Below are 24,839 nucleotides of genomic sequence, written 5' to 3'. Positions count from 1 at the left end.
CGATCCAGGTGCACTTCATCCAGGGAATCTTTCCACTTCACCCCCAAACTTGGTAAGGTTCCCCTCTGTGTGCTCCCCCAACACCCTGAATTACTCCATTCATAGCACTGCATCCCACTAAATCAGAATTGCCTCTTTTGCTGTGCATCCTCCACGGATGAGATGAAGGCTGTTAGAAAATCCTCTGTGTCAGGATGCAGGACACAGCCCAACCTCTTCTTGGCCTCAGCCCGGCCCTGCTTCCTTCACTCAGAACTCGCCTCACCCTCGACCTGTCCCTCGGCACTAGTGACTGCTTGTGACCTCATGTAGGTGTGACGAAGTCGCTCATGGCTCAAAGGCATCTATTTTAACACTTCCGATAGGGTGAGGGAGTGAGGGGACGGGGTGGTCGGTGTATTGCTTTTGCACTGACGGATATTTTCCTCCTCGGATGTTGCTGCACCAGACTGTGAAGACAACCGGGCGCTCTGGAGCGTCATCAACCAGCGACGGGTGAAGAGGTGGGGCCGCAAGAAACCGGCGAAGGAAGTGACGTAAAAAAGGAGCGCCTCCGAGAACGCGAGCTGGGAGTACGTTGAGGCCATGGCCCCTCGGCGCCTCCTGTTGGTTGGGGAGGGGAATTTCTCCTTCGCCGCCGCTCTGAGCGAGACCCTGGATCCGAGCACCAGTATAACTGCCACCTGCCTCCAGCGCCCGGCCGACTTGGCCCGGGATCCGCTGGCCCGGGAGAATCTGCAGCGCCTGCGCGAGCGAGGTAGCGAGGCCCACCCCTCCGTGAAGCCCCGCCCAGCTGTGGCACCGTCCAAAGTGGAAAGGGTGGGCACGTGGGGATTCAAGGAATCTGGGGGTTGCTCTTGGTCTTTACATGGACATTTACAGAGAGCCTGCTGTGTGCCTAGACCTGGGGTGTTTTTCACGGTTCAGGTTAGGGAGGGGTTTTCTCTCGTTCCAGGTCTTAAGACATCCTTCTGTCTATATTTCGTTCCAGGTACCGAGGTACGCTTTGGTGTGGACTGCACCCAGCTGGTAGATGCCTTTGAACTGCAAGACAGAGAGTTTGATCGAATTTATTTTAACTTTCCTCACTGTGGACGCAAAGCTGGAGTAGCTAAGAACAGGGAACTGCTTGCCAAGTTTTTCCAGAGGTGAGCACTCAGAAGTGAAATGTTTAAGATGTACATTACATTGTTAGTGCACTCAAACATGTTAGTCTGGGAAATATGGCGTACAAGAGAATATAATGCTCCAAAGGAACCCACAATCTAGTTGGAAAGGCAGACATTTAACCCTAAATGCTAAATAAAAGTACTAATAATGTACTGTTGGGCCGGCAAAGGGAGGATCATCTATTTTTGATAATACAAAATGATGGTAGTATAGTCTAATTTAGGAGCCAGACTGCCTGCATTCAAATCCCCACCCACCACTTAATAGTTTTGTGATTTTTGTGATTAAGTTTACTTGATCCTTACTTGCTTTTGCTTCCTCATCCATAAACTGAAGACGTTAACAGTAACTACCTCATAAAATTATTGTGAACGCAGAACAGTGCTTTATACTATTATACAATAACACATGATACTAATGGAGGTCTCTTTTGCTCATAGTTGTCATGAAACTTTTCACAGAGGCCGTATTTTAAGTTAACAGGCAGGAGGGGAGTGAAAAGAACAACTTTCTAAGTGGGGAAGAACAGCCTGATCGCTGAATCACATATAGGAACTTTACAGACATTGACTTTTCAATGAGATATAGATGAACAATACAAAAACAACGTTGGATAACTCTGTTGTCAGCCACTAGTATCAGTTATGAGTTGAACATTGAATTTAAATTCTTGTTTACTTCCAGCTACTTTTTTTTGCATGTTTGAAGTCTAATAGACCTTTGCAAATAGATATGATTGGATTTTAACTATTTCACAGCCAAACCATATATATACAGCTAACTCCTATGGTAACTTCTACTTGTTTCTGATAAACGGCTGGTGTTTCCCTATCTCCGTTAGCTGTGCAGATGTTCTTGCAGAGGAAGGAGAAGTCCATGTGGCATTGTGTAGAGGACAAGGTGGGACTCCTGCTGATAAGCCCATGAGAGAATGGCACAACAGTTGGCAAGTGGTTGCTATGGCAGCTCTGGGGGGATTCATTTTAAGTGATGTGCATCCCTTCAGCTGTGAGGCTGTGCCAGGGTACAAGTGCACTGGATATAGGTAAGTAATAACAGAGTTCTAAGCCTTTTCCATCTCTCTCACTAATGATAAAAAAAATCTCAGAGACATACTTTTTCCTTGTCTATTTCTTGATTCAGTCTCTAGAAGTACTTGCTTTCTTTAATAATGACAGTCTTAATAATTGCTGTCTATTTTGCCAGGAGTCAAGATAAGTCCTTTCATGTAGAAGGTGCTTTGAACCATATCTTTACCCGGAGCTTACCCTATGAAGGTTTGCAACCAAGAATTTCCAGGATCAAACTGGGTGACCACTGGTTTTCTTTTCTAGAACCAGAAGTACTCGTAGGAAAACTGCACAGGTAACCTGATTTTACCAGAAATCACTTCTATCTCTAGTTGTATCCTGATTGGCTTGATAATCAGGCAACCATACATTGAATGGATGCCACATTAATTGTTAATGATGTCATGCTGTGAATACTTGTCAGTCTGGCCTGCACAAGCCTCTTTAGAATTAAAAATTGTCATATTTTCTGCAAATATCATATGATATCACTTATATGTGGAATCTAAAAAAAGGGTGCAAATGAACTTATCTACAAAACAGAAATAGAGTTACAGATGTAGAAAACAAACTTATGGTTACCAGGGGATAAGATGGGGTGATAAATTGGGAGATTGGGATTGACATATCCACACTACTATATAAAATAGATAACTAATAAGGACCTACTGTATAGCACAAGGAACTCTACTCAATACTCTGTAATGGCCTATATGGGAAAAGAACCTAAAAAAGAGTGGATATATGTATATGTATAACTGATTCACTTTGCTGTACACCTGAAACTAATACAACATTTTAAATCAACTATACTCTAATAAAATTTTTTTTAAAAATTGTCATATTTTCTGGTATATTGTAGGCTGTCAGAGTTCTGAAACACATGATATCTCTCTTTATGGTAGATGATTTCTTTGTTTCCTTTCCGGATCAACTTAAGGATAATTCTTTTCTATACAGCTATTTGTGCTTTTAATTCTAGCTATGTTATAATTATTAATAATTTTAAGTTAAAAAGTTTATTTTTGTGTGTGTTTAAACAGGGGTTTCCTAGAAGCACCTTCATATCATCCTATCAAAACCATAAATGAGAAACTCATTGCCGAATTGGGGAAAGCTTTCCCTCTAAAAAGGCTGAAGTGTTCTTCCCCTTTGCTGCCACAGGGAGACACCGGTCTTCTCACTTCCTGCCACTGTGACATCCTGTCATCTGCCTTTTGGATTAGTCTCCGTGAAGATAACTCAAATTTTGAGTCCCTGACTGGTGGGACAACACAAGACATGGAGGACTTTCTAGTGTCATTTTCAGAACTCAGCCTTCCCAAGAACCCTAGAAGAGACAGTAAGGAAGAAGCTCAGGAAGGAACGTATGGCCAGGCCAAGGTCTGCCTTAGACCTTCTCTTCTAGTTCATGTTCAGGCTCTAATCCAAGCACCAGGCTTCCTCCCAGGTTCTCTGTACGTCCTCAGTGGACCTGTCTTTCAGAAGTGCCGCATCTCACCTTTCACAATGCCAGCATTTCATGAGACTTTGTTTATCCTTGGATTTAATAAAAATCTGAAGGATGGCTGTCTTCAGTCACTACTGGATCATCTGAAGGGCATTCTAGATAGCCTTCTGACCCAGACATTGCTCAAGGGCTGTAAGCTGGGCAGTTCAGTGGAATTTGTCTTTCAACCACCCGGGGAAGATTATATGATTACTGTGAAGTCTCAAAATTTTGGCCCAGATTGTGTTAAGGATTTGATTATTGGGTCTGTTACCACATCTGCTACAAGCATCATACACAAAGACCAGTGTTTTGTGTGTGTGTCTATGAACTTGGACCTATTAGCCATGCTTGTCTGGGGTATCTCTGATTGGAGGATGTTGTGGACCTTTGATAATCGTTTCCTGAAGAATTTTGCCCCTGGGAAAATAGAACCCTTTAAAAGCTATTCCCTATATCCTCCATACTATGTGCATGATATTAGTTTTTGGTTAGATACAAAGAAAAGATTTGATGAAGTAGAGTTTCACACTGTGGCCCGAGCAGTGTCACAGGACACTGTCATATCCATACAATTCCTTAGTCGTTTTCAGCATCCAAAGACAGAACAGGTCAGCCTCTGCTATAGATTGACCTACCAGACCTGTGATAAGGCCCTCACCCAGCAGCAGGTAGCATCAATGCAGTCCCAGCTAAGGAAGGAGATTCAACAACGACTACATGTGACACCTCGGTAGTTTAGTAAATTCATCTCTACATAGTGATCCTCATGGGTGTGGATGAAAAAGACCAATTTGTAACCGGTAGTTCTTTACAGACTTTTTTTTTTTTAATCTTTTACTTTGTGACTGTAGCTACTGATGGTTGACTTTAAAGATACCTGTGACTCGATCACTTAAAGTTTACAGACTATAATGTGAGTGGTGACCTTTGGAGTTGTGCAATATTTTGTTCATGAGTAATGACTAGGAAAACAAACAGAACAGCATCTTATGCACTAGATGTTGTAATGCTGAAACAGTAGAATTTGAGTGTCTCATCAAATATATTTATAAATATATTTTCCAAATTGTCAATTCCTCTTTCCTTAACTCTATCATATCATCTCTCTAAATCATTGAGAATAGTTGGGGTGTTTTTGGGTTTTTTTTTTTTGCGGTACGCGGGCCTCTCACTGTTGTGGCCTCTCCCGTTGTGGAGCACAGGCTCTGGACGCACAGGCTCAGCGGCCATGGCTCACGGGCCCAGACGCTCCGTGGCATGTGGGATCTTCCCAGACCGGGGCACGAACCCGTGTCCCCTGCATTGGCAGGCAGACTCTCAACCGCTGTGCCACCAGGGAAGCCCTGAGAATAGTTTTTAGAGTCAGACAGACTGGCATTTATTACCTGGGTAAGTTGCAAGTGTTCCGTATTGGTATCGTCATCATGTTTATTCTGTGGTTGACTGTTGTTAAAGTCATGGAACTAAGTAAGTGTCACACTTAGAGTTCACACCTGGGTCTGTGTGACTCTAAATCCCCTGTTCTTTCTGCCACTTTCTGTTACTTTACTTTTCCTTCCATAGTTTTTTCAACAGTAATCTCTGAACTGTGATTAACTCTTCACTTTTCCCCCCTAGATTTTGGGACTTCCTGTTGTAAGCATCTCTAAGGGACATTGGGAGATTGGCTTAGCCCAGGACTCTGCAGAATGGGGTGCTATAATGTGCATTAATGTATGTTCCTGTTAATTAATAGTTAGGCTCCACCAGTTGGAGCTATATTGTAAATTCTGTGAAGGAAATAACTTATAAATTCCTTTTATTAAAAAAATGTTTTAATTGAAGTATAGTTGATTTAATATGTTGTCTATTCTTGTATTTGGAGAAGAGCATGTGGAAAGGCAAGAATTGAAGCAAAGAAACAAATTAGGAGGTTATTATAATAATGCAACCAAGATATGATGGTGACCTGGACCAGGGTGGTAAAAAGTGTTTGGACTGGGTAATAATTAGAAGAACTTACTGATGATTTAAATATATGTGCATGCATGAATGTTTTGGAGTTAGAGAAATAGAGGAATCAAACAGAATCCCTAGGTTTTTGACCCAAGCAACTGGGAGAATAGAAGTGTTTTTAATCAGAATAGGAAAACTGGCATGGGAGTAAGTTTGGGGAGTGAAGAATCAAGGGATCTCTTATGGACATATGTATTGCTTAGCTCTCCACATAGACTTAAAGCTACTCGAGGGCAGGTAATGTGATTTATAGCGTTCTTCCATCCCCAGTAGCGCCTGGTACATGTGAAACCAAGCAGACCCTGCAGGGCCTTCCTGGGGACAGATTCCCCCACCCTCTCCGAGTCTCCCGCCTCTTGTTTGCAGAAAAGCTTTAGCCTCCTAGGCCTTCCCTGAACTCTAAAGAGTAGTTTTTTTGTTTTGGCCTTGCGGCATGCGGGATCTTAATTCCCTGACCAGGGATCGAACCTGCGTCCCCTGCAAGGGAAGCGCGGAGTCTTAACAACTGTACCACTAGGGAAGTCCACCAAAGAGCAGATTTAACCTGAGAAATGAGAAAATGCAGAAACAAAGGAAAACAGTCATGTAAGACAAAATTATGATAGTTTAGCCATAAAAAAGTCAAGTACCTTTAGTTCCTCCTCAAGGGCCATAGATAATATCCTGAGCCATATCCTTGTATGTTTTATTGATCCTAAACCCCTTCCAGGTGGAAGAAGTTAATTGCATGCTGATCACCAGCACAAAGACCCCAGGAGGTTGATGCTGTTGACCCCTGAAATACCAACCTGCTACCTCATCACCAACCAATCAAGGATGTCCATGAGCTGATCATGCACACCTCAACTCTTTCCCTCACCTTGCCTTTAAAAAACCTTCCCTGAAAGCTTCAGGGAATTTAGGTCTTTTGAGCATAAGCTGCCTCTTCTCCTTGCAATAGACACTGTACTTTGCTTCAACACAACCTGGTGTCAGTACATTGGCTTTTCTGTGTGTAGGCGAGCAGACCCAATTTTGGTTTGGTATCACTTGGATGAGGTGGATCTTAAAACAAGGGCAGGGTTGTGATGGAAGGGTTGTTAGGCAAGGAGGGCATGCATTCGAGGCAGAGGGCATACATGAGCAGAGGTAGAGATATGGGAGCATTTGGGGTACTTTACAGGCTAGTTGGAACATAAAATGTGTATAAGAAAGTAGTGGGAGATAAGATTAGAAAAGTAGGTTGGGGCTGTAGTATTTTTGAAAATTAATTGGACAGTATTGCACAGGATCAATTTGAGTTGGGAGATCCCTTTAAGGATGCTACTGTAGTAGACTCGGGTAGAGTCAGGGAGGGGCCTGCACTAGAGTGAAATGAAAAGGAGGTGGCTGTATGAGATATAGTTACATTGAGATGTCTGAATTTGGCAACTAGTAATTTCATGTGGGAATTGAGCAATAGGGTCAATCTCCATTGTTAATACTCAGGAATTTTTAGTATGAAGTCATAACTTGGGACCCTGTCAAATTTAGCACTCCCTCTATAACCTTGTTTTACTTACTGGTACAGAGCTTCACAGGGTGGGATAGAGCTCTGTGATTGGGGGAGTAGGCAGAGTATTAGGAATAGATGAATGACCTCTGAGAGTCACAGGCATGATATCATCAAAATGCCCATGTAAAAATGCCTGTGTGAAATCAAGAGCTTTCTCCCGATCTCCTGGTTGGAAGAGCATGGATTTTGTAGTAAGACCTGAGTTGGAACATGGCTCCATCACTTCCTAGCTATGCAACCTTAGACCTCAGTCTCCTTTTTGATAAAACAAGGTTGTTGTATTATATTTTAGAAGGATAAGGTATATTAAATGCTTACCATAATGCTCTAGTAGCAATGGCACTGACTGGTGTCTGGTTGAATTTGCTGCACAGAGTTTCTTCAGTCTTTCACTTTTCTCCTTATTCTGTATTCTGCCATTATGGCTTCATCTCTCTGAAGCAGTTAATTAGCTACAGGCTGTCCCTATCACTTGCCAAAATATAAAGGACAAGGTGCCAGTGATCTTTAAAGAACTTCCTCTTTTGTAGGCGGCTGTGCTCTGATTTTTAACTGAATATCTGCGTACTCGGTGGAATTAATTACTCTCTATTTGTGCTTTCTTTTAAACAGGGATGCTGAAGGACAGTATTTGTAGAAGGGTGGAGAATGTTGAGAAGTGAAGGCAGAGAGAGTTGGAGGGAGGCATGCCTAGGGTTACAAGTATGTGGAAGGGATAGCTATAACGGTCAAAGTAAAGTCTCAGGTCGCATGAGACTTGGATTTGCCCCGATTAGCCCAGAACACTATAATTTAGTCGTCTCTGCGCATGTCGAGGTCTTTTGTCCCTCGGCGGACACCGTTGCCAGCCAAAGGCTATGTCTCCGCGCTCGTCGCCTTCGTAGGGCGCCGAGTTCTACCTTTTTTCCCACTCTTGCCATGGCGAGCCGAGGAGCCCGGCAGCGCCTGAAGGGAAGCGGGGGCAGCGGCGGGGACACGGCCTCGGCCGCCGACAAGCTGCGGGAACTGCTGTGCAGCCGGGAGGCGGGCAGCGCAGAGCCCCGGCCCGAGTAGGTGTGCGGGCGCGGCGGGGGCGTGGCCGGGCGGCGGGCGGCGCGGGGCTGCCGTGGGAGGGTCTCGTCCGCGCGGTGCGGTGCTGCGCCCGGCCCGGCCTTCCCGCCGGGAGGGCCCGCAGCCTCTTCACCCTCCTCTTTCTGCTCTTCCAGGGCGGGTGGACGCTGGGTCTTCACCCGCCTTAGATTAGATCCCCCAACTCGGGTCCCGTGTTGCTAGTGAAGAAACCCTGCAGGTCGGTGCGACTTCCGGCCCAGGCCCAGGGTGGGCTGGCGTCACGGTGTGTGTGTGGCCGAGCCGCCGTGGGGGACGTAGGCGAGAGCAGAGAGTACCTTTTCCGGCTGTCTCTCCCAGCTTCCTTCAGCCCCCTCAGAGTCCCGACCCTTTACTCTTCTGTGTGGGCCTCACCACCTTGCACACCAGCAGACACCTCTCTCTTCAAGCCGGAGGGCTGCAGGTTAAGCCTGTGCTGGGGAGCTGTCAGCATATGGAATTGGAAAAGGTGATGTCCACTGCGCAAGTTAGCTTCTGGGCATTTGAACAGATGGGGAATTGAATAAAGCCATGGAAAGTAATGACCTTGTTAGGAGAATAAAGAAAAGGCGAATAAGAGCTTGTGGCCTGTAAGTGAGCGATTTGTTGGCTTGGGGTAAGCGGAGTGTCATAGATGCAAAGAACTAAAGTGCATGAATTAGCTTACACCTTAAAAGCAGGAAGTAATGACTAACGTTGATTAAGGTGTTAATTCGTTCCTTATTTATTCTACTCAGGACAATTAACAGTTCACCCTAAATAGGTGACTAACTCATGTGCTTTGGTGTCTCTTGACCTGTTGTCCTTTCTGTCTAGTTTTAGCCGTTCTAGTTAGCAGGTCCTTTCTGACACATACTTATTTTTGCTTCTGAGCAGGTTATCTGGGAACAAAGCAGGACAAGTCTGGGCACCTGAAGGATCTACTGCGTTCAAGTGTCTGCTCTCAGCAAGGTTATGTGCTGCTCTCCTGAGCAACATCTCTGACTGTGATGAAACATTCAACTACTGGGAACCAGTAGGTGATTTCTTTTGTTTTCTTTTTTTGTTCTTGATTTCACTGTTTGGAACCTTGTTATGAATCAAGATACAAATAATATACAAGTGTGACTATTAGTAAAATAACCTTATTTTCATTTCTGTATTCTAAACTGATGATTTACCTACTATTGAAGGATATAGGAATTTGCTGTTATACAAAAAAGGTGTAATTGTAATTTTCTTTAAAATTTTTTTAAGTCAAAATAATACTTTGAGGCAGTTTAAAAATATTAAACGTAAAAGCAAAGCAGAAACTCCCTGTTCCACTTCTCATGGCCAAATCCTTGTCCCCAGAGGCAACCACTTTCTTTAAACATTTTTGGTTTTTTTCTTCTGATGTTTAGTAAAATAAACAATGTTGCTACACACTATGCTTATATTGCTGCTTCTTGATTTATACTTTTATAAGTCTGTTGGACTCCCTGTTATAGGAAATGCAAAGGTGAAATTTTCTGATCACATTTTGCATAAAAAAATAAGGAATGCTTAGGGTAGGTAGTTTAAGGAAAATATAAGATTTAGAGTTTTCCCGTTTTGGTTAATGAGTAGTTTTAAAAAAGTAAATAGAGGGTAAAATTCAAGCTTTCAATGTTGGCCAAACAATAATCTTGTAGGATTTATAATGTCTTAATATTTTTCAGTATTGGGTCATTTTGATTCTTATCCATTAGTTGAAAATCTTATTGAGAATTTCAGCATTTTTGTGTACCTTTGTCTCGTTAATACTTTTGCTTAGAAACTTCGTCTGCATCCTCTTAACAAGGATTTTTGGCCAATATAACCCTGAATCCATCCGTTTTGTACTTTCAGACACACTACCTCATCTATGGGAAGGGGTTTCAGACTTGGGAGTATTCCCCAGCTTATGCCATTCGCTCCTATGCTTACCTGTTGCTTCACGCCTGGCCAGCTGCATTTCATGCAAGAATTTTACAAACTAATAAGGTAAGGGCAGGCCAACCTGGAAGCAATCACAACTGATCAAGAGGTGGGTGAGTCTCTGGAACAATTTGGGAAAAGGACCAAATATATTCATAGTTAGGAGGGGATTTTTTTTAAGAAGAATCATTTATTCATTCATTATTCAACAAGTATTAATGGAGCAACTTTTATTTGGTAGACACTTTGTTAAGTGCTCTGGGTGTAACAATGACCAAATCCCTGCCCTCATAGAATTTATAGTTTAGTGGAGAAGATGAACATGGAACAAGTAATTATAAATGCAGTGGGTCATGGAGGAAAAGTACAATGTGCAATGGGTTAGCATATTAGGGAGAGCTTAATTTAAACAGAATACTGAAGGATAATTAGGAGCTAACTGAGACCTAACCTGATTACCTTTCAGAAATTTGACTATGGTGTGTCTTAGCATGGATTTCTTTGGGTTTATCCTGTTTGGAGTTTACTCAGCTTCTTGAATCTTTAGACTTATGTCTTTTCCCAAATTTGGGAAGATTTTAGCTGTTTTTTTTTTTTTTTTTTTTTTTTGCGGTTTGTGGGCCTCTCACTGTTGTGGCCTCTCCCGTTGCGGAGCAACAGGCCCCGGACGTGCAGGCTCAGCGTCCATGGCTCACGGGCCCAGCCGCTCCGCGGTATGTGGGATCTTCCCTGTCCGGGGCACGAACCCATATCCCCTGCATCAGCAGGTGGACTCTCAACCACTGCGCCACCAGGGAAGCCCTCTCTTCACTTTTTTCCAGTCTGTTTTCTCTGTGTTCAGATTGAACAATTTCTATCGTCTTTTTTCCAGTTCATTGATGCTTTCCTCTGTCTCCTTCATTCTGCTGTTGAGCCTACCCATTGAGCTTTTATTTTGGTTACTGTATTTTTTCAGTTCTAAAATTTCCGTTTGGTTTTTCTTTTTATCTTCTATTTCTTTACTGAGACTTTCTATTTTTTCATTTGTTTCAAGCGTGTTCTTAATTGCTTATTGAAGCATTTTTACAATGGCTCCTTTAAAACTTTGTCAGATAATTCTTATATCTCATCTCAGTTTTGGTATCTATTAATTGACTTTTTTCCTTCAGTTTGAGATCTACCTGGTTGACAAGTAATTTTTAGTTGAAACTTGGACATTTTGGGTATTATAGTATGAGACTCTGGATCTTATTCATGGGCCCAGCCTGCTTTCTCTGCACTATTCTGCTTCTCTTTTAGCTGGCTTCTTTTGATACCACTGCAGCTGGAAAAAGGAGAGGGCTCACCACCAACTGGGGCTAGAAGTCCAGGTTCCCAACTAGGCCTCCACTGATACCACCCTAGTGGCCAGGGTAGAGGTACCTCATTACTGCTAGGTTTGGGGGACGTGGAAGTCCAGGCTCTCCAAGTGGTCTCAGAGGAAAGATATATAGGATGGGGGACTTAGTAAAGAAATAACAATATGCAGTGCTTAAGGTCTTCATCTCCATTTGGATATCCACTGTCACTTCAAATTTGGCATATTCAACCCAGAATCCTACCTCTTACATCAGTGATACAAACAGCAAGCAAAACAGGAATGAAGATATCTGTTCTCTTGTTCTTTCTTCCAATTTCCTCCTTTTTAGGTTCTGCCAGTGGGAGCCACAGGGCAAGGGGGAGTTGTAGCTTATAGGGTCCCAGCCCCATCATCATAATTAGAGTAGAAAAGGGTGGATTGTTGCTGAGAGACAGTATGGTAATAATTGGCACCCCTAGTGATGGTTACCTTTACAACTTGCTACCCTAAACAAGAACAGCTTTGTTTTGTCTCCCTATGGATTGAGGTGTGAAATTCTCTGAATTATACACTCAGGAGTGGGATCCTGTACATAGATCCATGGGCTACTTAATTTCATGGAGCACTGCCAGATTGCTCTCCAGAATGGCTATTCAACTTTATACTCCCTACAACAGTGTTTGGGGTTTCAGCTTCCTAACATCTGAGCACTTGATATTTCTGACTTTCTAATTTTTGCCCTTCTCATGTATATGAGATGCTTCTCATTTTAATTACGTTTCTCTGACAACTAGTAAGGTGGAGAATTTCTTCATATATTTATTGGTCATTCATATTTCCTTTTCTGTGAATTACCTATTTACATCCTTTGTCTGTTTTTCAGTTGGGTTTTCTGGTTTTCTCTTGTGATTTGTAGAAGTTCTCAATAATAACCCCTTGTAGGTTTTAGATACTGGAAATCCTTTCTCTTAGGCTGTCTACTAACTTTGTCTGTGGTCCTTTGTTGAACAGAAATCTTTAGTTTTGATAGAGTCAAACCAATTAGTTTTTCACTTATGGTTGGTGGGTTTTGGGTCTTTCTAAAAGAAATCCTTCACCACAGGTCACAAAGATATTCTTATGTATTTTTCCCTAGTAACTTTATTATTTTATCTTTCACATACAAGGCTTTAGTCCATTTGAATTTTATTTTTTATAAATTGTGGAAAGATCCAGCTTTATTTTTTCCTATATGGTGAACTGGATTTTCCAACACCATCTGCTAAATAATTCATCCTTTTTCTTCTGGCTTGTAATACCATCTCTGTCATACATCTCATTCCCATGTATGTTTCTGGCCTTTTTAATTCTGTATCATTGGTCAGTTTGTCAGAGAGTACCATATTGCTTCTATTATTATGGCTTTGTAGTATGTGTTAATATTTGGCTGATGAATTTTTCACTCTATCCATTTTAAAAATTGTGTTTTATTTTTAATTTTTAAAATATTTATGTATTTATTTATTTATTTGGCTGCACTGGGTCTTAGTCGCTGCCCACGGGATCTTTAGTTGCGGCATGCGAACTCTTAGTTGCAGCATGTGGGATCTAGTTCCCTGACGAGGGATTGAACCCAGTCCCCCTGCATTGGGAATGCAGAGTCTTTTAATTGCTGGACTGCCAGGGAAGTCCTTAAAATTGTATTTTAAAAATCATTTTAGAATCAATTTGCCCCTCTTCCAAATTCTGGTAGGTATTGATTGGAGTTTCACTGAATTTATGTATTAATATGAGAATCAATATTTTTAGAGTGTTGAGTCATTCCATCCCTAAAATGATGTATTTATCCACTTAGTTAGGTTTTCTGTGTCTTTTAATAAAATTTAAACAATGTATCCATTTTAGGCTTATCCATTCTTTGACTAGGATAATGCCTAGATTCTTTATACTTTTTGTAACTGTTATGAACAGGTATCTTGTTTTCTGTAATTTTTGTAGGAGGTCATTGCAGGTGAGGAACATAATTGTGAGGAACACAGTTGATTTTTGCTTTTTGATCTTGATCGAAATCTCACTGAATTTCCTTATTAGTGTCAATGGTTTGTCAAGTGAATCTCTGGATTCTCTTTCATCTGTGCACGTAGAGTTTAGTTTCTTCTATTCCATTCCTTATATCTCATTTCTTTTTTGTGTCTTTTTTTTTTTTTTTTTTTTTTTTTGCTTTATGCGGGCCTCTCACTGTTGTGGCCTCTCCCGTTGCGGAGCACAGGCTCCGGATGCGCAGGCTAAGCAGCCATGGCTCACGGGTCCAGCCGCTCCGCGGCATGTGGGATCTTCCCAGACTGGGGCACGAACCCGTGTCCCCTGCATCGGCAGGCGGACTCTCAACCACTGCACCACCAGGGAAGCCCGCCTCTTTATTGTGCCTTTTTGCACTAACCCGACATCCAGTTACTATGTTGAATATTAGTTGCTATGGGAGCATCACTGTCCTGTTCCCAAATACAATTCTTATATTAACTTGTGTTAATTTTTAACTTTCTAAGTGTGTTTTTGTACTCTCCTCAACCAGATGAAGAGTCCTTAAGTGCAGATACCTTGTACTAAAATTATCTGTATTCCTAGTAGCATCTAGAGAGTGCTCAATGTATAGTAGGTTTTCAGTATGGTTTTATTGAATTAATGAATGAACTTGGGCATTTGCTGATCACTTGATTGAACATAATGATGAAAACTGAAAGTACTTTTAAGTTATATGTAGTAATATTAATCATAGAATATATTTAAATAGTGCTTATTTTCAGAGGTATTCATTGCTCTTAAACATACCAGTATACTGTAGTATAAAAGCTATTCGGTACAATTCTTATTATTTTGTTACTTTTATTTGTAAAATTCATGTCAATTCCTAAAATTAATAAAACCACATTACAGACATTTGAAAAATAGGAGGAAAGATATGTACCTAAGTCTTACTAGCTTGATATAGCCACTTTTACCATTTTATTATATTTCTTTCCAGTTTTTTCATATACAGTACTTCTGATTTCCATAGCTGTAACTCTGATGTATAAATAATGTTATATCATATATATTCATTTAGTATTTTGTAATATAATTTTATAATAATTATAATCAATTATTATAGTTTTCTAAGAAATGCTTGTTGAATAAATGAGTTTTATATCATAAGAATTTTTCCACTGTCTTTGTAACCATAAACTTTGATATGTGTATAATAATCCATGAATAGATATAATTTAACCATTTCCCTGTAATTGAACAATTTATAGTTTTTAAAATAGTTTTTACTAAATTAGTAGAGCTGCAATTAACATTTTAATGAATAGAACTCCTCCCCTCCCATATTTTGAGTTACTTCTGTGGGCCGGAATCAGAGAAGTAGATATACTTCTATACTTGAATTTAGGGATATGAAAATGTGCATGGTTCTTGATACATATTGCTTTTCAAAAGGATTATACCAATTTATAGTTATTAGTGACAAATGAGAATGGTTTCATCTTTAAGAGTTTTTCTAACTTGTATCTATAACTTCTGTTTTCTTGTTCTGGGTTTCTTTCAGATTCTTGTCTTTTACTTTTTACGATGTTTGCTGGCTTTTGTGAGCTGTATATGTGAACTTTACTTTTACAAGTGAGTATAAAAGCTTTGCTTCTAGGGGCTTCCTTGGTGGCGCAGTGGTTGAGAGTCTGCCTGCTGGTGCAGGGGACACAGATTCGTGCCCCAGTCCGGGAAGATCCCACATGCCGCAGAGCGGCTGGGTCCATGAGCCATGGCCGCTGAGCCTGCACGTCTGGAGCCTGTGCTCCGCAATGGGAGAGGTCACAACAGTGAGAGGCCCGCGTACCGCAAAAAAAAGAAAAAAAGAAAAGAAATGTGTGTAGTCAAGTTGAAAGATCTGATATATATCTAATCAGATCTAGGAGAGATAGACTAGGGAGAGGCAGGATTCAGGGAAGTAATAATTAATAAGATTTTTCCAGAATCAAAGGAGAAAATATGCTAATCCACAGATTGAGGAAGCCTAACATCCTGAGCTGGATAAATAAAAAGGAATTGGTAAGACTGTGTAAAACAAAGGACAAAGAAGATCTTGCAAGTTGACAGAGGACTAATATAAAACCTACAAAGGAATGTCAGGCAGTTAGACCAACAAAAGCATTCTCAAAAGCCAGAAGATGAAAAATATGTTCAAAGTTCTGTGAGAAAATGACTGTCATCCTAAAATTATGTACTCAGCTAAACCACCTTTTAAGACCAAGAGTTAAATAAAGACTTTTCAGACAAAATATAAAGAAAGATCAAACAAAAGCCAGAATTTACCATTAAGAGATCCTCACTAAAGAACCTTCTAAAGGGTGTATTTAGGAAGAAACAAAATTATTTCAGAAAGAAGCTCTGAGATGCAATAAGGAACCTGAGCAAGAAAATAGGTAACACATAGTTATGTCTGAACAGATATTGACTAAATGAAGCAATGATCACCTCTAATAATGTTTTATTTATAGGGTTGAAAAGGCCTGTAAGACAGAAGTAAAAGGAGGTATATAATTGCTTTAGAAACGTTGTCTTAGATAACAATTTATTAAAACTTTGGGGGCTTCCCTAGTGGCGCAGTGGTTGACAGTCCGCCTGCCGATGCAGGGGACACGGTTTCGTGCCCCGGTCTGGGAGGATCCCACATGCCACACAGCGGCTAGGCCCGTGAGCCATGGCCGCTGAGCCTGCACGTCCGGAGCCTGTGCTCCACAATGCGAGAGGCCACAGCAGTGAGAGGCCCGCCTACCGCAAAACAAAACAAAACAAAACAAACATTGGTGTATCTCCTATTCTTTTTTTCTGATAACTGCCATCTATTGAGCATCTCTGTGTCTGGCACTCTTCTGCGTACTTTACCATGCATTGCCCTCACAAAAACCTTATGCAGTAAGTATTATCATTATCTTCATTTAACAGGTGAGGAATCTGACAGATTATGTCACTAGATGAGGGTACCACTGCTAGTGAGTGGAAGGGCCAGGATTTTAACCTGTGCCCATCTGAGGCCTGTTATTTTTCCACTATATCAGGCTGTTTTCCTACTGATATTAGACATAATCTAGCACAGAAAGTATACATTTCCTCTTAGGTAGAGAGCTTCTCTCCTGCTTAAGGAATAAGAATGTTTGGATTTCTTATGCACATGAAATTGCTAACAGACCTGTTGAGACAGTTCTGTATTTGACTTTAGATCTTCAGTGTTCTCTGTGATGCAAACATGTTTTTGTCCTTTAATTTGAAATTTCCATCCCGAAGGTTTGCTATGCTGATAGTCTTTGCCTTTCCTCTAGGGCTGTGTGCAAGAAGTTTGGGCTGCATGTGAGTCGAATGATGCTAGCCTTCTTGGTTCTCAGCACTGGCATGTTTTGCTCATCATCAGGTAAGTAAAAGAGCAGGTGAGGGCATAAAAGTTTCACTGATATTTCACAGTTGCATCAAGCAGAAGAACTTGTCCAGATGTAGGTTATATTTGTATAACATGTCAGTAATTTACAGTCTATTATCTACATGATCTTGATTGACCTTTACAGCCACCCTGTGGTTGCAAGGTCAGATAAATATAAGTCAGATAAATATTTTCTCATTTTTGCAGGTAAGGATGCTGAAACTTAGAAAGGTGAAGTGACTTACTGAAAGCCAAAGAATTCATAAGCTGTAGAGCTGTTATTTTCATCAGGTTGCTTTCTATTACATTATTATATTTTTTATCACAGCAGGGCTGAGAAACAGAGGCATCCACTGCCTTTCTTTGCTGTTAGGGGAAGGACAGTAATTTTGTTATTTTGCTCAAGGAAGCACTTTATGTCTAAAAACCCTGGTCTGGATGGTTCTATTTTATGCCAGTTATTTGCAATGTACACTATAAAAGACAGTATTCTATAAAGTACTGTACTTTATAGAATAAAGTAAGCTTCTGGAAATTTAGAATAAAATTGTTAAGGTAGAGTGGTGGCTTTCGAACTGTGCTGCCATTGAACATTTGTGTTCTATGAGCTGAGCCAAAGTGGCCTGTTGCCAAAAGGTAGCCTGTTTCCAATTTTTCAGAAAAATTAAGTTACTATATATAATCATCTCAATTTTAATTTTAATTTTTGCTTGTCTGTACCAGAATCTAGTATACACACTAAATATACACAAAAAAATAGTATCTAGAGCAAAAGTATATAGTTACTTTTCACTGACTGTATCAAAATCCATGTTCTGCAGAGATCTCAGGGCCTCACGCCTGAATAACTTTGAGAGCCACTGTCCTAAATGAGACTGTGCTTTGCCCTCTGAGCTGGCAGAGACCTCCAATCCCTCTGCTCCCCTTGGAGCTAGAATCAACAGCTTTGCATGGCATCAATATTATTTAGCATTTATCTGGGAAGGTTGTACTTCACATGTTTTTTTAGTTACTTGGCTACTCCTAAAATTGATTCTTATGTGAGGGAGATACCTAAGAGTATTTTTAGTTTTTTAATTTCAGCTGAGGATGTTAAGGCACAGATAAGTTAAAGGCATCCTTTGATATGAGCCTCTGAACCCTTTGCTGAGTTTCTCAAATCATACTGCCTGTTTATTGTGGTCCCTGTTGGAGTTGGTATTGATTTTTCTAGTGCTAGGTGAAGCACTTAAACAGCAGGGAGAGGCAGATCTGCATTTTTTGTAGAGTTGTTAGAAACATTTTGATGAAATGTTACTGTTGCAGAGACCCTGAAGGTGGTCAGCCCTCTGCTGTATGCAACAAGAAAGTTACGCTTGATGGAAATAATTAGGGGGACATCTAAAGGCCAAACTATCTATGTCAGTGGATGAAGGATGCAAAGTAGTGCTGCCATCGGACATATTTGTTCCTTGAGAAGGCTTTTGAGAATTCCTACGGGGTACAGGTTGCTAATAGGACAGTCTCAGAAGACTATCAGAGGATAAACTTCTTCAGAAACAGATTGTTAGCAATGGCTCTAAATTTCTTGAAGCATACTTCCTGTCTGGAAATATAACCTGGAGGTACTTCTGGGGAACCTGGAATCCTGTAAGTTTTAAACTTGGGGTACAGGCCAGGAGATAAATGGCATGGTTGGCATTGTATAATTGGGTGATGTGTTGGTACATAAAAAACAGGAGAGAGAAAATAAGAAAATCATTGAACTTTGGGGTTTTTTTTTTTAATGAGTATCACTTTACTCCTCATTTCTAATATAGTATTGCTCAAAGTATGTTCCTGGTTATTGACATATTGCAATGCAGCTATATTTTTAATAATTGATAACTCATAAATCTCAATCTCTTGTCCCTTTCCCCCCTTTTTTTTCATTTCTTTTGTCTTGCAGCATTCCTTCCTAGCAGCTTCTGTATGTATACTACATTGATAGCCATGACTGGCTGGTATATGGACAAAACTTCCTTTGCTGTGCTTGGAGTAGCAGCTGGGGCTATCTTGGGCTGGCCATTCAGTGCAGCTCTTGGGTAAGAAACTAACATGATTCACCTTCCATGTATCACTGGGTATATAGTTAATCCTAATGTTAGGTTATCTCCATATTCTTTGGGTAGGACCTAAAGTTATAGAAATTAATTATTCAAAGATTCTGGGAAGTGGAAGAATATTTCTCTTAGTACTTATTGTTATGATTAATTCTAATAAGAAAGTGACTGTTAAGCATCTGCTGTATCCTGTGCACAGCTAAACCCTTCATGAACTTTATTCCTAAACCTACTCTGCAAGACAAATACAATTATTCGTGCTTTTTTTTTTTTTTTTTTTTTTTGGTGGGTCTTCATTGCTGCGTGTGGGCTTTTTCTAGTTGCGGCAAGCAGGGGCTGCCCTTTGTTGTGGTGTGCAGGCTTCTCATTGCGGTGGCTTTCGTGTTGCAGAGCATGGGCTCTAGGCACGTGGGCTGCAGTAGTCGTGGCACGCGGGCTCAGTAGTTGTGGTACGTGGGCTCCAGGGCATGCGAGCTTCAGTAGTTGCGGTGCATGGGCTCAGTAGTTGCGGTGTGTGGGCTCTAGGGTACATGGGCTTCAGTAGTTGTGGTACGTGGGCTCCAGGGCATGCGGGCTTCTGTAGTTGCGGTGCATGGGCTCAGTAGTTGCGGCGTGTGGGCTGTAGGGTACATGGGCTTCAGTAGTTGTGGTGCGTGGGTTCAGTAGTTGTGGCTCGGGGCCTCTAGAGTGCAGGCTCAGTAGTTATGGCGCACAGGCTTAGTTGCTCCGTGGCATATGAGATCTTCCTGGACCAGGGATCGAACCCGTGTCCCCTGCATTGGCAGGCAGATTCTTAACCACTGCGCCACCAGGGAAGTCTCCAATTATTAGTGCTTTATATAAATGAGAAAGTGGACTTTGAGAGGTTTTGAGTAATTTGCCTTTAAGGTTATGTTTGCTTTGGATCCAGGCCTTCTGACTCTAACAGCTGATGTTTTTTCCACGCTGTACCACCCTGTGCTGTGCGTTTTCCCAGTCACCCAGGCTTGTTATCTGAGTTTCCTTTCAGTCCTTCTTCTTTCCTGCCTGCAGCATCTTTTTTTTTTTCCAAGTTCCATAGTATCTCTCATTCCTTTTGTACTTTTTGTTTTCACAACTTCTCTAGTTTGTGCTGCCTTAATTTCTTGCCTGTACCACTAATTATTTAGAAAAATATGTTAGTTTGTGTTAAGGTTATTATCATAGTAGCATATCTTTATTATTTAAAAAAAGTACCAGATTGTATGAGGTAAAAAGAATTCTTAGTTCTTTTCTCCCCAACCCAGTCTTCACAGTTAGTCACTGCTGATAGTTTTGTACGTATCTTTCCAGAAATTATCCTTACGTGAATAAGTGCACACATACACATTTATACATACATACATACTTAAATTCTTAAAACCAACAGAATTATCCTATACATATGTATATCTTCTGTACATAGATTTATATCATTCTTTGTATCAGTTGCGTAACATTCCATTATTATATGGCTGTCCATAATTTATTTAACCATTGCTTTATTGGTAAGCATTTGGTTTTCAGTTTTTTTGCTGTTGTACCCAATGCTTCAGTGAACATTTTTATACATATGTCTATACACTTGTGGAAATTTACCTATGGGATAAATTTTTATAAGGGAGTTACTAAATCAGAATAGGCATTTAAAATTTTCTTAAGTGGGTTTTAAAGGATGGTTTCCCCACCTCCAATCTTCTCTTCTCTTCTACTCTGCACGTCATTCTCAAATTATTACATTTCTCAAGATTTTGTGTAAGAGCCTCTTAGGCTTTCTGCTCTCTCCATCATCTTGATGGGTCCCATATCTTTATATAGTCCAGTCATCTCTTAAGCTTCACTCATATATACCTAGCTGCCTATTGGATATCTCCATTTATATAGCTAAACATTTACAAAACTGAACTCATTATCTTCCCTCCAAATCTGTCCTTTACCTTTGTTTCTAGCCCAGTAAAGGGTACCACCATCTGTGCTGAGCCAGGACCTGACAATTATCTGTGACTGTTTTCTCTTTCTCATGTCTTATTAATTTCTTGTACTTCTTGAATATCTTTTGAATCTACTTTTCTTCACCTCTCTCTGTTCTTTTATGTAGGCTCATAAATGATCTTCCCATCTCTAGTCTTGATCCTTATAAATCTGCTCTCCACGCTCAAACTAGAGTTATCTTCCTAAAATGCAAATATGATTTTATCACTCTGTTTTGTCTTTGTAATAGCTTCCCCATTGCTCTGTGTCACAGAGGTTGGCATTCTGTAGCCTGTGGGTCACACATCCACCTGGCCTGTTTTGTACAGCCCAAGGAGTAAGAAATTTTTACATTTTTAAAGGGCTGTTAAAAAACAACACACACACACACACACACACACACACAAATATGCAACAGAGACCCTATGGGCCCCGCCAAGCCTAAAATGTTTGCTATTGGACCCTTTAAATAAAAAGTTTGCCAACCCCTGCTCTCTGGGGTCCAGACTTTAACGTGACTCACAAAGCCTTGTTCCTCCCTCCTTTTTACTTCTCCACCCTCCTTTTGTCAGTTTCTCCATTCCTTTTACTCTCTACTGGGTTTACATTGAACTTCATGAGTTCCCCAAATACCTCTGAGTTGGCGCATTTTGATTAGTCTGCCTTTAGATAAATGATTTCAGGATCACAGTTAATCAGTCAGTTAGCAATGTACTATCATTTATTGACTTATCAAAGGAGAAATGCAGGTGCTATGGAAATGTAACTAGTTGGGGAGAAAAAAATAAAAACACAGCATGTTAATGCAATATTTAGGTAATAGAATGTGGAATTTCAAATCTTAGAAGAGATGTTCACATGACATTGCCAAAGAGATGATAGAGATGATAGTGCCGTATAAACGTAAAGACTTTATGGAGGAGGCAGGAGCAGAGCCTGTAACTGACATTGGGTAGAGTCTGTGTAAGTAAGTAGATTGGTGTGGGATGGAATTCTTTGTGACTGGAGCACAGGTAAGGGCTCTGACTGGTGTCCTAGATTAGGAAGTCATGGATATGAAGGTGATTGTTCATGCAAGAGGAGTTGAAGCACCCGAGAAAATGAGTATAGAGAGAGAAGAGTAGAACCTTGCTTTTGGGAGCTAGGACCATGGTAGGGCACACCGCGAGGTAGGGAAAAAGAAGCCTAGAAAGGAGCACTAGAGAAGCCCCTGGAAAAGAACATCTGAGCTAGGGAGTCTAAAGAGGAAGGAGCAGATGCTTTGTGTCAAGTGCAACAGAAAGACAAAGGGAGATGAAGCTTGTGGGAAGATACTGGGTTTGGCGGACAGGAGATTCCTGGTACCTTAGATCAGTCTTAATGGCTTGATGTTAGGCCTTAAGGAAGAAATAGTGAAGGCAACACACATATGCTGTTGATACTTGCTTGAGGAATTTAAGTGAAAGGAAGAAGAACAAATATTACATATTACATTTTGGAGCAGTATTACATATTGGAAAGGGATATATCAGAATTGAAGTGAAAGTTTGTAATATTATTACTAAAATCTTAATAAATTGTGGAAGGGAGAAATCAGTATTTATTTATTTGGCAAGGTGGGAGTAGGGCAATAGGGTACATTTACTTACAATTAATATATTTTAAATGTCCATTACACATAAATACGTGTAAAATGGAGCTCATTCCAAATATGAATATTTATATTTCTTGTGCATTGTGGGATGCATCTCACGCTGATGAGTCCTGTGAAGAGATCACATTTTTTATTTTTGAGAAGACATTCTTTCATGTACCAGCTTTCTTCCCTCACTGTAATTGCTAGAGACATTTTATTCCCAGTTCAGCATGAGGTATGTGTAAATCTGACCTATTCTAAGTATTTAACTCCCCACTTTCTGTTTCTCTGTTACATAGTTTACCTATTGCCTTTGATTTGCTGGTCATGAAGCACAGATGGAAGAGTTTCTTTCATTGGTCGCTGGTTGCCCTAATGATCTTTCTGGTGAGTTTTCTTTTTATCTTGTTTTGTTCTAAAGTTGTAATGAAAGCAACTTCTGATGTGGATGTAAAAGAGAACATTAGGAATTGATTCTGTTTTTCATTCTGAAGTTTATCCTATTAGCATTGTGAGAATGTTTCCAGAGCAAAACTCTACAATTGCTATATATTTTCTGCTCTATTTTAGGTGCCTGTGGTGGTCATTGACAGCTACTATTACGGGAAGTTGGTGATTGCACCACTGAACATTGTTTTGTATAATGTCTTTACTCCTCATGGACCTGATCTTTATGGTAAGGCCTTATGAAATTAGGGAAGAGTTAGGGGATAGCTTAATTTGCCTCAGCTTTGAAATTTTAATTCAGCTGCCACATTTTATCAAATATAGCCTTTCTTTGCTGGTAACGTTTTCTTATTTAAAAATAAATGACATTGGAACATAGCACAGTGACGATATATGGCCACTAAATATTTTTCCTTGATTAATGTGATGTTCACATCTGGCTTTCTGTTAGTCCTGCTGCTTCTTATTCTCAGTTTCAGAGTAGTGAGGACTCTGTAGGGTATGCCGTGGGTTTTGATGCTACTCGTTTAAAATTAAGTTACTTTTTTCTCTTCTCATTAGAAAATCAATGTGATAACAAAAATAAGAAAATTAAAACATTCATAATCCCGTCATCTCCAGATAGCTATTGTTAACACCTTGGAAAATATTCCTCCAGACATTTTCTATACATTTGGTATAACATTTGGAATTACTTTTTCTTTTTTTAATTTGTTTTACTTTAGTATTATGCATTAGGGGACAAATTTAGAAAATCTGTAGACAAAGTGTAGCACATGGGGGTGAGGTCAGCATGAGAGGGTGGATAGTTTGGCCAGTTTAGGATTAAGAGGGGAAAAAAGGGAATGCCTTTAGTCTGGGGTTGGTTCTCCAGTTTCCATCCATCTCCACCCCTCCCCTGATGTTTTTTTTTTTCCCCAGCCAGCCCTTGAGCTTGGGTTTTTTGTTTGTTTGTTTGCCTTTTGGGTTTTTTTGCCCCCTGAGGGCATTTGAGTTAGTGACCACTACAGAGGGATAAGCTAGAGATCTTTCTAATCAGATCAGCCAAGTCAGTAGACATTTTTATGAGACAGTTTCTCATTAAATAAGTATAGTTTCTTCTGCCTTAATCTTTTGAAGGTCTTAGAGCATTCTGTATATGTGACTGTCTTGGGCTCTGCTATGAAACAGGTTAATATTATTTCTGTGTCTCTTATCAATTTAACCCACGCCCATCATTTTTCTGTGCCACTTTGCCAATAGAACCAACAGATTGACTGAGGAGAATTAAAGTAAGCATATGAATGAGATTTAATTGGGCCTCCTGGGATTTGGGGAATGTTGTCATTTTAGATGGCGAGTAATAGGTTAAAAATAAACAGTGTTTTGTTCAGTGAATTGAATCCACAAACTGCATAGTTAGAGAATAATTGCTAAGTGAAGGAATTTTAAAAGGCTCTTTTATGTGGCTCCAAGATCGCTGAGACTATGAGAAAAAGCCCCAATTTTAAGCTTTTGCCTCTAGATGTCTCCCTTTATCTAGGGAGAGTTGCATGTTTTTAATTGCCCATTGTTTTAGTTTACTTCTAAAACTTCAGTTGATTCTACAGGACAATAGAAGGGGGACTGTCCTCCTAGATCCAGATTGCATATTAGAAATTGATTTACATGGAACCTATTGGAAACATAATATACATTATATATAGGTGAATAAATTGTGTTAATTTGAGTTTAATTTT

General features: G+C 40.4%; 2 protein-coding genes across 5 annotated transcripts in view; both read left to right on the top strand.

The window, feature by feature from the left end:
• Positions 1-421: 421 nt before the first annotated feature.
• On the top strand, positions 422-5,501 carry FDXACB1 (ferredoxin-fold anticodon binding domain containing 1). The gene is made up of 5 exons (XM_082627941.1): positions 422-757; positions 992-1,148; positions 2,012-2,215; positions 2,377-2,535; positions 3,284-5,501. The coding sequence occupies exons 1-5, from the start codon at positions 586-588 to the stop codon at positions 4,464-4,466; spliced, it is 1,875 nt and encodes a 624-aa protein (XP_082484067.1). The 5' UTR covers positions 422-585; the 3' UTR covers positions 4,467-5,501.
• A 2,581-nt stretch (positions 5,502-8,082) lies between these two features.
• ALG9 (ALG9 alpha-1,2-mannosyltransferase) overlaps positions 8,083-24,839 on the top strand; it is a 91,484-nt gene continuing 74,727 nt past the window's right edge. The window contains exons 1-8 of one of the 4 annotated variants that reach the window (XM_082626827.1): positions 8,083-8,310; positions 9,224-9,362; positions 10,196-10,330; positions 15,148-15,218; positions 16,916-17,004; positions 18,938-19,073; positions 22,974-23,061; positions 23,245-23,350. In XM_082626827.1, coding sequence (XP_082482953.1) covers positions 8,180-8,310; positions 9,224-9,362; positions 10,196-10,330; positions 15,148-15,218; positions 16,916-17,004; positions 18,938-19,073; positions 22,974-23,061; positions 23,245-23,350 — 895 coding nt within the window. In that variant the 5' untranslated portion in view covers positions 8,083-8,179. The other 3 variants (XM_082626825.1, XM_082626828.1, XM_082626826.1) reach the window with 3 other exon arrangements.

The sequence above is a fragment of the Mesoplodon mirus genome, assembly GCF_964341445.2.
Source record: "Mesoplodon mirus genome assembly, chromosome: 7".
In the NCBI taxonomy this organism is placed as follows: domain Eukaryota; kingdom Metazoa; phylum Chordata; class Mammalia; order Artiodactyla; family Ziphiidae; genus Mesoplodon; species Mesoplodon mirus.
This window is presented reverse-complemented; position numbering and strand designations above follow the sequence as displayed.